This window comes from Quercus lobata, chromosome 12 (genome assembly GCF_001633185.2).
Source record: "Quercus lobata isolate SW786 chromosome 12, ValleyOak3.0 Primary Assembly, whole genome shotgun sequence".
NCBI lineage: Eukaryota > Viridiplantae > Streptophyta > Magnoliopsida > Fagales > Fagaceae > Quercus > Quercus lobata.
Window position 1 is genome coordinate 38,619,755 of NC_044915.1, and position 15,801 is coordinate 38,635,555.

The following is a 15,801-nucleotide window of genomic DNA, read 5'->3' on the forward strand; positions in this document are numbered from 1 at the left end:
AGGACCATGCAAGACCTTAGTTCTGTCTAGTACTTGGATCTTCTTGAAGTAGCTAGTTTCCTCATAGGTTTGAGTCCAAGGACCATGCAAGATCTTGGTTCTGTCTAGTACTTAGATCTTCCTGAAGTAGCTAGTTTCCCTATAAGTTTGAGTCCGAGGACCATGCAAGACCTTAGTTATGTTTAGTACTTAGATTTTCTTGAAGTAGTTAGTTTTCCCATAGGTTTGAATCCCATGACCATGTAAGACCTTAGTTCTGTCTAGTACTTAGTCATTTAGAAAGTTGTCATTGCTCGTTAATTTTCCCAAAGCCGAAGGTCCGAGGACCCGACATAGCTAAGGTTCTGTTTAACCGCTTCAAAAGATTCTGGTTTGGCTCTCGGCTTCTTTCTCCGAAGGGAATTCAGCGAACCAAACTACTAGACCCACAAGAATTAGCCCCTTGACAAGTGCACGGGGCACACACTTGATGTCAGAAGCCCCTAGAACTACGCTTCGTTTAGCAATTCTTCTCGCTTAGTCAACACTTCGAAGTGTAGACCTAAGCGGAAGCTGAGTTATGACAATGACGGTGTGTTCTTGGAAATAATGGGGAGATTTTCGTGTAGCTTGCACCACCGCTAAGATGGTCTTAACGAGGAACTCTTGCTGATAGAAGTTTGATCCCACCGTGATTAACCGTTGCATTCGCTAACGCACAAGTTTTTCCCACAGATGGTGCCAATTGTAGGGTCACGTTTTTCAACCCAGGACCAAGATGTATGAGACCTTAGACCAGTGGGCCTGGTACAATGAATTTATAGAGAGTGGGTCAAAGAGTTAGGATTTAGTGTATGGACAACAGTTAACACGGTGTTTTTCACGATCAAGCTGAGATGAATTGAGTTTATCAAAGAGGATTGGTCCTCGGCAAGGTCCGATGAGCTTTTTTTGGTGTCTCTTGTGTGATAGGGGTTTCAGCCCCCACAAAATCAAACTTAAAAAAATCAAAAATATATATGAAATTTGAGTTCTATATAAAATTTCTCAATTTGTATCGAATTTTTCATTAAAACTCAATTATTAAAAAATTGAATTTGAGTATTTAACGAATATTTTGTCACATCTTTTGACGGAAAGGGCAAAAACACATTTTGGCCCACCCATCACCTCATTAATAACCCTACGTTTTATCTCGTGTCTCTCTCTCTCTCTCTCTCTCGCTTCTCTGCACGGCCACAACATTCTTCTTCTCTCAGTCTCAGAAGCACACAAGCGTTACTACAGGTCCACAACCTTCTTCTCCATCGGTCCAGCCCAAAAACGTCGAAAGCAATCCCTTCCGACCCGAACCGATTACACTCCTAGTCGCTCACGCTGAGTCTCATCTGTGCCACGCGCCTCTTTTCTTCTTCTTCTTCTTCTTCAGATCCTATCCTATTATTGTCTACTGGTTCGCTGATTCCTTTCTCTCTCTCTCTCTTCAAATTTCATTGTTTTTGTTTTGGTTTATATGGGTTTGTAAACCATATCAAAGCTTTTGTCTATCTTAATTTCAAATAGCATTCAACATATACAGATACAGAAATCATTTGTTTATTACTACTCCTAGTGCGGACAAGCAACCTGACAATGTTTATTACTAAGCATCTCTTATTTCATTCACAATTCAAGTGCATTCCCAGAGTCCCATTTTCCTCTAGACTATTTTGCTCTGAAAACCCATCTATAAACCACGATGTTGAGACGGTTTTTCGTATAATTAATAGCTCTCCTTCTTCAAAAAACTTGAAGGAATCGTTGAAATCTAGTGGGGTTTTCCTCTCAAATGATTTGATTGATAAGGTTCTGAAAAGGGTCAGGTTCAGCCATGGAAATCCATTACATGCATTAGAGTTTTTTTACTACAGTGGGAATAGAAGAGGGTTTTACCACACTGCTTTTTCATTGGATACAATGCTTTATATACTTGGTAGAGGCCGAATGTTTGATAAAATTTGGGAGGTTTTGATTGAAATGCGGCGAAAAGATTCGTCATTGATTTCACCGCGTACTGTTATGGTTGTTTTAGCTAGAGTTGCCAAGGTTTGTTCAGTTAGACAGACTGTGGAGTCTTTTAGAAAGTTCAAGAAGCTAGTACCGGGGTTTGATACGGGTTGTTTTAATGCTTTGTTGAGGACTTTGTGTCAAGAGAAGAGTATGGGGGATGCTAGGAATGTTTATCATAGTTTGAAGCATGAGTTTAGGCCAAATTTGCAGACTTTTAATATATTGTTGTCGGGGTGGAAGTCCACGGAGGAGGCCGAGGGGTTCTTTGAGGAGATGAGGGAAATGGGTGTGAAGCCGGATGTTGTTTCGTACAATTGTTTGGTTGATGTGTATTGTAAGGGGAGAGAATTGGACAAGGCGTATAAGGCGGTTGAGAAGATGCAGAACGAGGATATAATGCCGGATGTGATTACATATACTAGTCTTATTGGAGGGTTGGGGTTGGTTGGTCAGCCGGATAAGGCTAGAGATGTTTTGAAGGAAATGAAGGAGTATGGGTGTTACCCAGATGTTGCTTCATATAATGCTGCTATAAGGAATTATTGTATTGCGAAGAGGCTTGGTGAAGCTTATAGTTTGATGGATGAGATGGTGAATAAGGGTTTAAATCCAAATGCAACTACTTATAATTTGTTCTTTAGGGTTTTCTTTTGGTGGAATGATTTGCCAAGTTCATGGAATTTGTACCGGAGGATGATGGAGACTGGATGCTTGCCAAATACACAGTCTTGTATGTTCCTAATTAGGTTGTTTAAGAAGCAGGAAAAGGTGGAGATGGCTGTACAGTTTTGGGATGACATGGTGGAGAAGGGTTTTGGGTCTTATACCTTGGTATCTGATGTGTTGTTCGATTTGCTGTGTGATATGGGAAAGTTGGTGGAAGCAGAAAAGTGTTTCTTGCAGATGGTAGAGAAGGGGCATAAGCCAAGCCAAGTTTCTTTTAGAAGGATCAAGGTGCTCATGGAACTTACAAACAAGCATGAGGCGCTACAGAACTTGTTAGAGAAAATGGCCATTTTTGGGATGCATATTCCTAAATCTGTAGATAGCCCAACAGAGACATTAGATTTGGACTCAATTCCAGTAAATCATACTTTTGTGACCAATCTTAGCCCTAGAAAGTGCTAAGAACTGATGAAGCAGAAGTTGTCAGATTGAGTCCTTTAAACCATTTCAAAAATGCAAAACTCAATGTTTAGAGATTCAGCAATTTAGTTTATACTGGCCACTTGGTTCTCTTTGTATTATACACAAAACTCATGCAGAGGCAATTGTTTTCTTGATCATTTAACTTGCCTTTTTGCTGAATTGATCATGTAACAATGTAACGTAACTGATTTGTTTATCTTTCATCTACACGGTTCTTGTTTCCATTGACAGTGAAAGAATGCTTTGAAATTGAACAAGAAAGAGTGATGAGGAGATTGGACAGCAACTGATTATGCCTAACACCATTGCTGATAATCAATCGGTTGGCTTTGTAAGGATACTTAGTTTTGAGTTTACAAAAATAGGATGGGGCAACTTCCAAATGCAGCATAAAGCCTTATTTTGGAATGAGCTTCTCATCTGACTTGGCCTTGCTAATCTTCCCCTTACATCAAACATGACAGTCTTCAAGATCTACTAATCAGTTCTCACTCTTCCATTCTGAATTCTCATTTCAAAGCCACCAAATATGGTAAATCATAGTTCCACGGGGTTGGTTTTTACAGGGAAAAGAAAAGGCATCAGTTGTCAAGAGCTCGCACTGAAACCTTGACTGCCTTTTTTCATCCCATCTCCATTTCTGTGGTGGTGTGGCTTTCACTGCTTGAGCAAGAAGGGAACAAACCATGCTCATTGGTTTGTCCACTAGACTCACTACTGGCTCCCCCAATGCCATCTTCCTGAATGGCTGGTGTCATAGTCTGAGCTTCCATAAGAACTGTATAGAGTTGTGTCCAAAAAAGGTCTGCTTCTTTCATTAAAAGATCAGATAGAGAGACTTCTTCCATAGCACAAACAATCTTCGTAGTTATTGTATAGAGTTGAATTCCTTTATCATAAATCCAATTGAATATAAGTGCAGTTATCCAAACCAATCATGTCAGAAGAAGGGAAGAAGCTAGGCCTTATTGATTCTCTTGTGGCCTCTGAAGAGTTGCTAAGAGTATCTTGGCAATGGGCTTTAGACATAGCAAATATGCACAAACCATGGGTCCGTTCCCTTCACAGGACAGACAAGATTGGTTCCCTTTCTGAAGCACGCAATCTAATAAATATTGCAAGGCAGCAAGCCAGAAATACTGCCCCAAATATGCCTCAGCATCAGGTCTGCCTTGATATGATCAAGGTGGGCATTGTTCAAGGAGGATATAGTGGAGTTCTACAGGTATTTTTGGTTTTGGGAGATATTGTTATACATGTGTAAATTAAATCTTCCTTCAAAGTAAAAAGTTTGTGTCCTTTATTTTAATACTAAAAATTTATGGTTGTCTCTTGTTATATATATATATATAGTTGGTTGTCTCTCTTTTGGAATCAGATGGTTATTATTGTTTGCTTGAGTAGGCATGCTTTGATGACCCGGGCTTCATATGTTAATTTTTATGAAACAGCTGGCTTGTTTCCTTTTTTATATACTAAAAGACGAAAATCTCATTGCAGGAGAAAAAAGCTTTTAACGATGTAGTCTCATCAGACACTTCAAAAGGACTTGTTCATGCCTTTTTTTTTCCCAACGTGCAACATCCAAGGTACTAGAAGTGATGCTAGTACCTCCTCCCAGCTCTTTTCTTGTTTCTTCAATATAGGAGTGAATTATATATGCAGGATCCTTGCTTGGATGGTGATGGTTTTGTATTCTCTTATATTGTAAATGCTGTACTTTCATTCTATCACATTTCTTTATTAGTACATCATTATATCACATTGAAAATTGACTTTATGCAATTTCATTAAATTTGACTGAAAATGATAGAGTTTCCCGAGCTTTTGGCTCTTGAATTTGCGGAAAGCTAGGGGCTGTAGTATCTGGTGGTTTGTGGTTTTGTCTTAGAGTGGTGATTCTTTTACTTGACCAACTTTGTCAAACTTAATTTTACCCGGGTTTGCTAACAAATTCTTATTTAAAAATCAGTTTTCATGATTCTTGTAAAGGATATTGTTCTAAAACTATGTAACTTAACATGAGATGCGACTTTATGTAGTTCTTATGAACATATAAAACTTATAAGTGTATATAATGTGTCTGTGATATATACTGACTTCAATCATAGTTTGTCTGCATCTGTCTATTTCAAGCCTCATTCTGTCCTAGTCATGTGATGCAATACCTGCTCATTACAAGATTGTACCCATACTCTGCAAAGCACCTGTGTTCCATTCTAGTGTTAATTCGAAAGAAAATATTAGAAGGCTACTTGAGGTGTATAGAGTTCCTTTAGATGTGGTGAATTGTTATTTTGCTTATGTGATTCCAATTAATGCTCTTTTGTTGAAAAGGAAAAAGAACTCAAAATCTACTCTCTCTCTCCCCCCCCCCCCCCCCCCCCCACCCCTGGTTTAACATGTATGTTTGTTGTCTTTGCAACCTTCTATTATATATACAATTTCCTTTTAAATTAATAATAACTCATAATTCTTTATGTTGGACTTGTTAATAATCAGCAATATGAGGCCCTTCCCAATTTCACACTAAATGTTCAATTGTAAGATTAGTGGCCATTCATTGAAGAATGAAAATTCAAGCTTGGTATGTGTAATTTTTCAAGAGATAAATTTGAAAAAGAATATGCAGCAAGAGAGCCACCTCAAGATAAGAGGAAAATAAAAGGGGAAGATTTTTTATTTAGAAATTTTAGTGATGTAAGGTCCTCATAGATATCTTGGTCATTGGGGTCATTAAGGACCTTGTAAATTTATTTAGCTTCTGGAGGTATACAATTAGTTTAAGCTTGATGTACTAAGTCTAAGTGTCTTTGAATGAGTTTTAGTAAGTTGTCTTGATTTGTATGAACAAATTGAATTCATTTGATTCATTTTTCTCCTTTTAAACATGTCTTTTAACTATTACAAGTGCCTAATGTCACTGATGTCGGGCTTAAACCAAGGCATGTAAAGAAAGTTGCTGTTATTGGGGGAGGTCTAATGGGTTCTGGCATAGCTACAGCTCTTATTTTGAGCAACATTTCTGTAGTTCCCAAGGAAGTCAACTTTGAATATCTTCTGAAGGGATTAAAATCAGTAGAAGGTTTTTTTTTTTTTTTTTCTCTCCCACAGAAGTTGTTGAGATTCACAATGTTATATTCTTGTATAGTATGCTTTTAAATAGGAAGGACATAGTTCAGACAATCTTACTTAAATTGTTACCTGGTATGATTGATGAGAAGTAATTAGGTGTTGTCTAAACATTGTGACGCTAAAAATTATACCTGCCTATAGTTTGGAATTTTATTATCCAGAGACAAGTACATGATTATTTTCATTTTGTGCAACTTAAACATTACAGGAAATTTTACTCTTAGATAAATGAAGTAATATTGTAATATTGGCCATTAATAGATAATTGTGGAGTTAATTGCAATATTTCTAACTTAATATACTGAGATATTTAGATTATAGGGGCAATACATGCAATCTATATGCCAACATTCCAGTTTATAGCAGCTAATTTTTTGAATGATCGATATTTCAACAAGGAAAAGAAATGAACCACACTAAGATTTATGGTGTCTCTTAGAATTAAGGATGAAGTATCCATTAACAAGGTAGATAGGCTGAGTCTTTCAAATTCTTTATTTACCGGGATTTTTTTGCAGTCTTTTCATGAATAATACCATTGAAATGTTTTATGTGATAGAAACTTTGTGAATTTCCTGTTACAGCAAATGTTCAAGGCTTAGTAACAAAAGGAAAGTTGACACAAGATAAAGTGCAAAAAACCTTATCAATGCTTAAAGGTGTATTGGACCACTCAGAATTTAAAGATGTGGATATGGTCATAGAGGTGGGTTGTCTCAAATCTCTTATGATGGTCAAATATGGAACTTTACATCTACAAACTGCTGGCATCACTAGTTTTTTCTTGTTAAATGGGATGTGGAGTTGTGGACAGTAGAATGCATGTTATTCTGATAATTTTTACTCAATTTTTACTCAATTTTTATATTTTAAATTAGTGATGTTTACTCAATGCTTTCTATTTATCCACTCTCTATCCTGTGTTTTTATGTTAGTGAAATATCTTATGAATAAATGATCCAGATAATATGTATTGCTCACTTTTTCCTCTTTTGCAGGCTGTCATTGAGAGTGTTCCTTTAAAACAAAAAATATTTAGTGAGATTGAGAAGGCTTGCCCTGCCCATTGCATTTTAGCAGCAAACACATCTACTATTGACCTCAACATAGTTGGGGAAAAGACAAGCTCTCAAGATCGCATTGTGGTGTGGGGGCACATTTTTCAGGTGACCTGTTTCTTTTCTCTTTGCTAGTAAATGCTTTCAATCATATGCTCTATATATGTAAAAGGTTGATAATATGCTTTTTTTTTTTTGGTTGTTGTTGCAAGTAAAAGGTTGACACATTTTTTTTTTGTAAGTAAAATGTTGATACATATGCTTCATAATGGTATTGTGATGCAGGGAAGTTAAGAAGTTCAGCACTATACTAGGTTTCTTGATGAATTCTTGAATAAGGATTATTGTTTAAGAGTTTAGGTTAGAAAAAGTATAAATGTTGACGGCTGTTTGGGGGCTGAAACAGGGGATAAACAGAAAATAATGTAAATAAAATACTAGGCAATCACACCTAGGTCTTCCTAAGCATCACACCTAGGGTTCCTTGGCATCACACCTCGGAGAAGTTTGCATCGCACAAACAAAGCTTAAAATAAGCTGCTGAATTTTATTAATCAAAAATATTCTGCATCACATGACCACAAAAGAGCCTTTATATAGAGGCTACAGTTATCCATTTCCTAGTAGGACTTGGACTCTAAATAACCTATTCCTAGAATAAATAGGAATGCTAATAATAATTAAATAAAAGACTTAATAATATGTAAACATAAAATAAGATTCATGGGCCTTTGGTACAGCCAAGGACAGCCCATTCCAAATTTCTGGAAATTACCAAATTGCCCTTATTCTAATAGACCTTAATTGAAACTGATCCAGCAGCTTCTCAACCTAAAAGACTCAATACTAATAACTAAAATGACCTATCAAAGGTGCAAAGAAGGTCCGACATCAAAACTAGACCACAATTCTTGAATCTTTGTATATTAATCTTCTTTTTCCTTGAACTCTTCCTTGTCCTCATCATATTGAATAAGACCTGTGAGTACTACACTTGACCAAGCAGATCCTCATTGAGTTTTTTGACGGAAGATATCAAATATGTGGCCTTCATCACAGATCTTGCATTTAGCACTGAAAAATAATGGTCCCCTTCAAAAAGAAAAAAGGCTTCATATTCTTTTTCGTTACATATCATTAAAAAAAAGGCTTATTAGTTGCGCTCAGCCAAGGAAGGGAACTATCAAAGTATTGAACTCTGAGAGTCTTGTTTCACATAGATATAGCCTGAAGTATAAGCTCACTTCTCTGCATGACAGAAATGTCCTCCTCATGAAGAGATACTTTAGTATTAAAACCACTAGCCAATATCCACTGCAATGCCCAGTGCATTTTGAAATATTTTGTAAGAAATTATCTTATGTTACATGTATATTTAGGAAATCAACTTCAATTATATTACATTGCATATCATATCATTAGAAAGAGGAAACACATTATTAACATTGAAATAATTAAAATTTTGAACCTGTTGCTTGAGCGATTAGACAAATAATTAATTATTCTCCTCTAACTTAAGCATAGAGTTATTTTTATTTTTTATATGCTTGATTTCATGTTATTAAATTTGCTTTTTTCTTTTTCATACAAAAATTGCTTTTATCTTTTGCTGGAATTTTTTTCAATTATTTCCAATGCTACTAAATTTGATTAAGAACATCATATTCCAAATAAGTTGTTTCTTATATAAATCTAAGGAAAATTAAAAATAGAAATTCATTTTATGTAAGTAATTAGTGCACTATGTATAAATAATTAATATATGAAAATAAACCTATTTACCCTATTAATAAACTTTGTAATTATATAGCATAGATTGAGGCTGCTACAGTGTTTGTTTTATATATGCATATAACAATTTTTAAAATTAATGCAATAAAAAATATGAACATATGACTATTAAGAATTCATCAATATTTAATTATTTATTCAGTAAAAAGATATTTAATTATTCAAGTGAACAATTATTTTTTATATTATTGATTGCATGTTCTTAAATTCACTTCTGTCTCATGATGGGTTTCGATTCAATTGTTGGCAAAGCCTATATATGAGATATATATGAGAAAGAATGTCATATTCCAAATCAATTAAATTTTTTTATTATAAATATTCCAAATTAATTATTTTTATATAAATTTTTAACAAAAATAACTGTAGGTACTCAAGAATTTTTTGGCTTTGGCTTTGGCTTTTTTGGCTTGATTGCCTTGCCTTGCCTTGCCTTGCCTTGCCTTGCCTTTGGCTTGAATTCTTTTGTCCCACATTGGAAAATTCCCACATTTTCCAATGCGGGACAAAAGAATTCAAGTCAAAGGCAAGGCAAGGCAAGGCAATCAAGCCAAAAAAGGCAAAGCCAAAGCCAAAGAATTCTTGAGTACCTACAATAAAAGGATAACCAAACTAATGGTACTCTAACTCCATTGGTTGATCCCTTATAAGGTAGAAAGAGGAAAGAGATCGTTCCAATGTGGGACAAAAGAATTCAAGCCAAAGGTAAGGCAAGACAATCAAGCCAGAAAAGCCAAAGTCAAAGGCAAAGAATTCTTGAGTTCCTACAATAACCATATAAATTCCTTATATATAAATCATGTGCGCTATGTGTATGTGTGTGTTCAAAGACTTTTTAAAAAAAAAAAAAATTAAAATATAATATTTTTAAGTCGTGAATGTAAGTATTAATTTAAGTATAAAATGTGTGTCCAAATTTTATGAAATTTGAACTTGAATTTTAAATTTATAAATTAAACTTTATATCCTTAACTTGCCCTATTGTCCTAATTTTATGTAATTGAATTTTAATTTTTAATTTTTTAATTTACCTTTTAAATCCTTAATTTGTCTTATTATTAAATTTTCAGTTATCTAATTATCTAATAGAGTTAATTTTAGAAGTATGGAAAAGTGGACACTAAGGAAAATTACTCCAATTATATATATATATATATATATTGGGTTCAAGTTACACTAAGTGTAATTCTAAGCAATGTTCAAGTTCCATGTTCTATATGTTCTCAATATGCATGTCAATTGGATGTTATTTACCATTTGATCTATAAACTTATTTTTATGCATTATTTTAAACTACAAAAACTTAAGTTTAAACAATTGATAGATGACATAACTATTAATTTTTTATCATCTTGAAAATTTGCAATCATGGAAAATATATGAAGATAATGTAATCTAACGGTGGATTTGTCAAAATTCATATCTAATTAAAAAATATTAAGTGGTGGAATATTGCTTAAAGTTATGTAGTATAACTTGAACCCAACTCATATATATGTGTGTATGTTTGAATAATACTTTGATATAAATGCAAAATTTGGTGAGGTAAATGCAAAGTTTGGTGAGGTGGAAGGTTAAATGACGAGAACTTTAAGGAATGCTTTATATGGCAGAACCTCATACTCTCTTACATGAGGTATTTACTTTTATATATATTTCCCTCAAGTTTTGTTTGGTTGCCAATAATACATTGGGCGACAAGAATTTCCAACCCCTTGTAGGAGGGGGAATATTTATTTCCATTTAGAAAGCTCTGATTTTTTTGTCATACTATTAGTTGCGTAACTGTAGGATGCCAACCTACCATTACCAGTTTTCAATCAGGAAATGTTGGAAAATTTTAAAGAAAACTAAAATCTCATTGTGCTAAGAGTCTAAGATATTAAGCCAGGGTATAATATGCATATCAATTGACGGAACTTAACTTGAGTCTTAGCTCAATAATTTTTTTGTGAAAGTAATGGTCATTCTCTTCTAGTATGACAAGTTAAACTAATGCTGGGATGACAGAGGCATGCCTTTATTTATGGACTGATCATGCTATTTTATCTAAATGTTATGTCTTTTGGATGATTTAAAATGTTCTCTTTCATGGTGTTAAGTTTATTAACAGCGTGCTGTTGGTGGCAATGCATCAAGGTATCCAAATGATATTACTGTGTTACCGATCAAAAAAAATATTACTGTGTTAATTTACTCCAGTAGCACTCTTCTTTGAGTCAAACAGTTTGTGATGCCTTTTGCATACACTCTGTAACATGGCTTTTTTGTGAACAGTCCTGCTCATGTGATGCCTCTTCTGGAGATTGCAAGGACAGAGAAGACATCTGCTCAAGTAATCCTTGATCTCATGACAGTTGGGAAAATCATTAAGAAAGTTCCTGTTGTAGTGGGTAACTGCGCTGGCTTTGCAGTCAATCGGACATTTTTCCCATATTTGCAAGGTGCACTTCTTCTGGTAAACTTAGGTGTGGACGTGTTCAGAATTGTCAGGGAAATCAGCAGTTTTGGCCTCCCCGTGGGTCCTTTCCAGTATTCTTCTTTCCTTAACATTATACTTTGTGTTATATTGTTTCACATATTTAATGTGCATGTGGTGATCATGTTGGCAGTGCTGTATTCTTCTTTTTCTTTAGGGCTGGGGTGGGGGTGGGGGAAATACCATGAGCAAATGTTCAACTTTTAATTTGGTTATAGGAGCTCTTATAGAGGCTGAAGCATCAAGTGACTGCTTCCTGGTTGGGCCTTAAAGCTCTTCATCCTCACTAAATGGAAAGTCTAAAAAAACAATCATTTTGAAATACAATGTTAATGTCCTTGTGTCGTTGATTTGCAGGCTTCAAGACGTAGCTGGATATGGAGTAGCCATGGCAGCTGGGAAAGTACTTGCTAATGCATTCTCTGATCGCTCATTTATGTCGCCATTGGTTGAACTTTTGCTGAAAAATGGAAGAAATGGTAATAAGGACTTCTGTTACCACGCATATAAATCTTACTTATTGTTTCAAAGTTGCTAATGCTTTTCAAAATTTTTTTTTTTTTTTGAAGGTAAAAACAATGGGAAAGGATACTACATTTTTGAAAGGGGGAGTAAGCCGAAACCTGACCCATCCATGCTACCAATTATTGAGGAGTCTAGATGGCTAACCAATATTATGCCCGGTGGAAAGGTACTATTAGTATACATCAGTATATAAACATTCCATTTGCATGAAATAGCATCATACTGCCTCAAGTTGTCATTGGCCCACTTGTGCTACTGTTAATCTTTGCATTCCTTGTAAGACATAATTACGATAATCTCTTCCTGAGGTTTGGTTGGAACTGCAACTAATGTGTTTGCGGGATTATTTTAATTCTGGCGGCCTATATCTGTTACTGACCAAAAAATAGTGGAGATGATACTCTTTCCAGTGGTTAATGAGGCATGTCGTGTTTTAGATGAACGGGTAGTTGTTTGAGCATCAGACCTTGACACTGCATCTGTTCTTGGAATGAGTTTTCCATCTTTCCAGTGAGTGACTTTATGGCCATTACCTTCTTCTTTCTAGTTGGACTTTTGAATAATTTCTCTTCATATTGCAAACTTTTCTAGATGCTCATTCCTAAAATATTTTAATCATATATACATCTTAGTCAGTCGATGTTTACATATTTTGCAATACCATTTATCTCTGTATGCTCAGCCAAAGATGTATGTGTCACCAGACTGCTCATTTTGAGTTCATCCATAGAATATCATAGTTATGTCCACTTAATATATTTTTCCTGGAGGCTTCCCTGAATCATAATTTAGACTTTTTTTTTTTTTTTTGGGGTGATTAATTACAAATTGCTGATTTGTCCTGCGGCAATAACTTGTGTGTGTGATAAATTTATTGGTAAACCCAGCCATCTACTAAATCTGCAGACTTATAAAAATATGTTTGCCACGTAAAGAGGGGCCATCTATGGATGGTTATTCTGGAAAAATGAGAATTGCATTGTCAGGAATAAGGATTTACAGATTACCACAAAATTCTTATCTAAAAAATGGGATATTGAGATATAATTGGTTGCATATAGCATTGTTAGATGTATTATATCGAATCATAAATATGGCATCTTACAACTCTTACATTTCCTTTGCTTAAAAATTAATTATCTAATAATCTTATGGCAATCATCTCTTTGTTCCAGTGGTGGTATTGTTTTTTGGGCAGATACAGTTGGGCCTAACCAAATTTATGCAAGTCTGAAGAAATGGTCAAAACTCTGGAAATTTTTTTGAACCATCAAGGTTTTTGGAAGAAAGAGCAACAAGAGGCATCCCATTGGTAAGAGCCCTATTATCCTTCCTTTTCTTTTAACCTTTGCTTCTTCACATCGACCAATTCAACTTTAAGAAACAGACTATTCTCTGCCTGATGGGAAGAGTTTAATTCACCCTGGCATTAATTTTGATGCCTCATGGGTCAGGTTGTTTGTTTCATTGTAATTTAAAGTTACCTAGAATGGTTAATTGACGTTGAACAGGGGAAAAAAATTGTATGCTAATGATATTATCTTCCTGCAATGACAATACGTTGTTCTTAAGAGAATACAGACTTACAAGCTTCTGGTTATAGTGGAAGAAAACTGATAAACTATTCCTCTCTCTCTCTCTCTCTCTCTCTCAATGACATTGTTGCCTTTTCTTGCAGAGTGTGCCTTCTTCACCATCTCCAACATCAAAGTCACGCTTGTGAGCAGTGGTTTTACATCCACTCTGACCTGAAGCAAGCACACTGAGTATGAAGAAGAGAAATAAAGGTGTCTTTTATTTTTCGGGCTTGTAATTTTTTTGGAAGTTTAGAAGTAATAAGACGTTGGTTTCCCAATGTGTTTGCTGTTTTCCACAACAGCAAACACATTGTCTTTCTTTAATAAAATTATTATTATTGTTGTTCCTGGAATCAGGGTGAGATTTTCCTCATCTCTATTGTCATCATTCTCAACTGAACCATAACAAATCTCTTCCGTCCAATTAATCCTATTAGTTTAAAGAGAAACATCAGGTGAGGAGGAAGGCTCTGGTATTGTTTATCATTAGTTTCAAGTAAAATGCAAAGATACAGGTGAAAGGAGGTTTCTCGTTAGCTTGAAGTGGAATGTATAGATACAGGTGAAGAGGGGATGACACATGTTTGTGATGGAATTGTAATATTATTTGTAGCCATAATATGCTCAAAGTTTCCTTATCAAGAACACTTGGTTAAAATGTTGAACAATCCTTTCTATTTGTTTGGTTGTTGGGAATTCAGGTGGTCTTAAACAAAGCCACCTCGAAATGTAATTTATTTCAATTTTACCCGCACCTTCAGCAACCTCCCTTGCAAACCCACAGCCCATACACCACAGTCCTTGGCAGCGGAGCCATCTGAAACTCTACTTAGAAACATGACAGTTGCATCCTTCATAGATAGTCCAGATGGATTAATCTATAGATTTTATACTGCATGATTATATGCAGATTCTTCGACACCAACTAATTAACGTTCCAGTGAGTAATGAAACGAGGCCAAGTTAAGACTTCTATGAGATAAGGCTTTGTATTAACACGGTCAAAGGGGCAATATGTTTTATTTCGCTAATTTGCTGTAAATGTTAGAGTTTCGATTACTTTGAAGTGAAATGGAGCAAAACCCACAAAAGTTATGTCTAAATCTGAGAGACCCAAAATCTAGGAAGTGAATTTTGGTGAAATTCATTAGGAAGAGGAATGGAGCAAAACCCAGATAGTGAAAGTGCGTTTTCAAGTATTGAATGAGAATGGGCTAGACCCATATAGAGTTTCTGTGGATTTGTGCAAAAAATAGAGATGACCCAGAAGAGAATTGGGAGTTTCCACATGATATATATATATATATATATATATATATATATATTTTTTTTTTTCTTACAGAAGAGCTGTAACACAAAGAGCTTTTCGGAATGACGCCGGTAACTCCAATAACTTTTAGGTTTCTGGCACTATTTCCGATGGCTACTTGCCGACTGCTACCAAGGGCAGTGACAGTGGCAGTGGTGTATTGGCTGAGGGTTTGCAAGGGAGGTTGTTGTAATGTGCATGAACAAAGCAATAAATAACATTTCGAGGTTGCTTTGTTTTTCACTATTAGATTTTTCATTTGCAACATGTCTTCTATCCGGATTGAAATGGGAGGGAATAAGAAAATTTTAAACTAGAGGGGAGTCGGATCCTTACCTTCTTTGTGAGTTGGGTTAATCCAATATGACCATTTCTTCTTTCATGTACCCAAAAAAAAAAAAAAAAAAAAAAAATTTTTTTACTCCTTTTATTTATTTATTTTTGATCTGATATACTTATACTTTTTTACTCTTGTTATTGTATTTCTGTCTATACAAATAAATGAACGAAGAAAACACTTAAAAATATAAGTTGAATAATATATAAATCTTTACGTTTATAGTTCAATTATCAATACTAATAATCTACTAGTTATACATGAAACATAAAATAATGTTAAATCACTTAATATATATATATATATATATATATATGTATAAAATTTTAAGAATAAATATAACATGCTAGCTAAAAAAAGAGAGTAAGTAATTATGAATGAAAAAAAATTCTAATAAAGTTTTAATCTATAAC

General features: G+C 34.8%; 1 protein-coding gene and 1 pseudogene across 2 annotated transcripts; both read left to right on the plus strand.

Moving 5' to 3' along the window:
• The first annotated feature begins 1,152 nt into the window (after nucleotides 1–1,152).
• Nucleotides 1,153–3,967, plus strand: LOC115970835 (putative pentatricopeptide repeat-containing protein At1g02420). Its single transcript, XM_031090456.1, has one exon. The coding sequence runs from the start codon at nucleotides 1,612–1,614 to the stop codon at nucleotides 3,154–3,156; it is 1,545 nt and encodes a 514-aa protein (XP_030946316.1). The 5' UTR covers nucleotides 1,153–1,611; the 3' UTR covers nucleotides 3,157–3,967.
• LOC115970622 lies at nucleotides 3,864–14,410 on the plus strand (annotated as a pseudogene). Its single transcript, XR_004087125.1, has 14 exons — nucleotides 3,864–3,957; nucleotides 4,095–4,402; nucleotides 4,678–4,766; nucleotides 4,843–4,893; nucleotides 6,085–6,262; nucleotides 6,897–7,018; nucleotides 7,311–7,478; nucleotides 11,275–11,300; nucleotides 11,439–11,693; nucleotides 11,998–12,119; nucleotides 12,210–12,331; nucleotides 12,527–12,675; nucleotides 13,341–13,477; nucleotides 13,844–14,410. The product of XR_004087125.1 is annotated as a peroxisomal fatty acid beta-oxidation multifunctional protein AIM1-like (transcript).
• The last annotated feature ends 1,391 nt before the right edge of the window (nucleotides 14,411–15,801 follow it).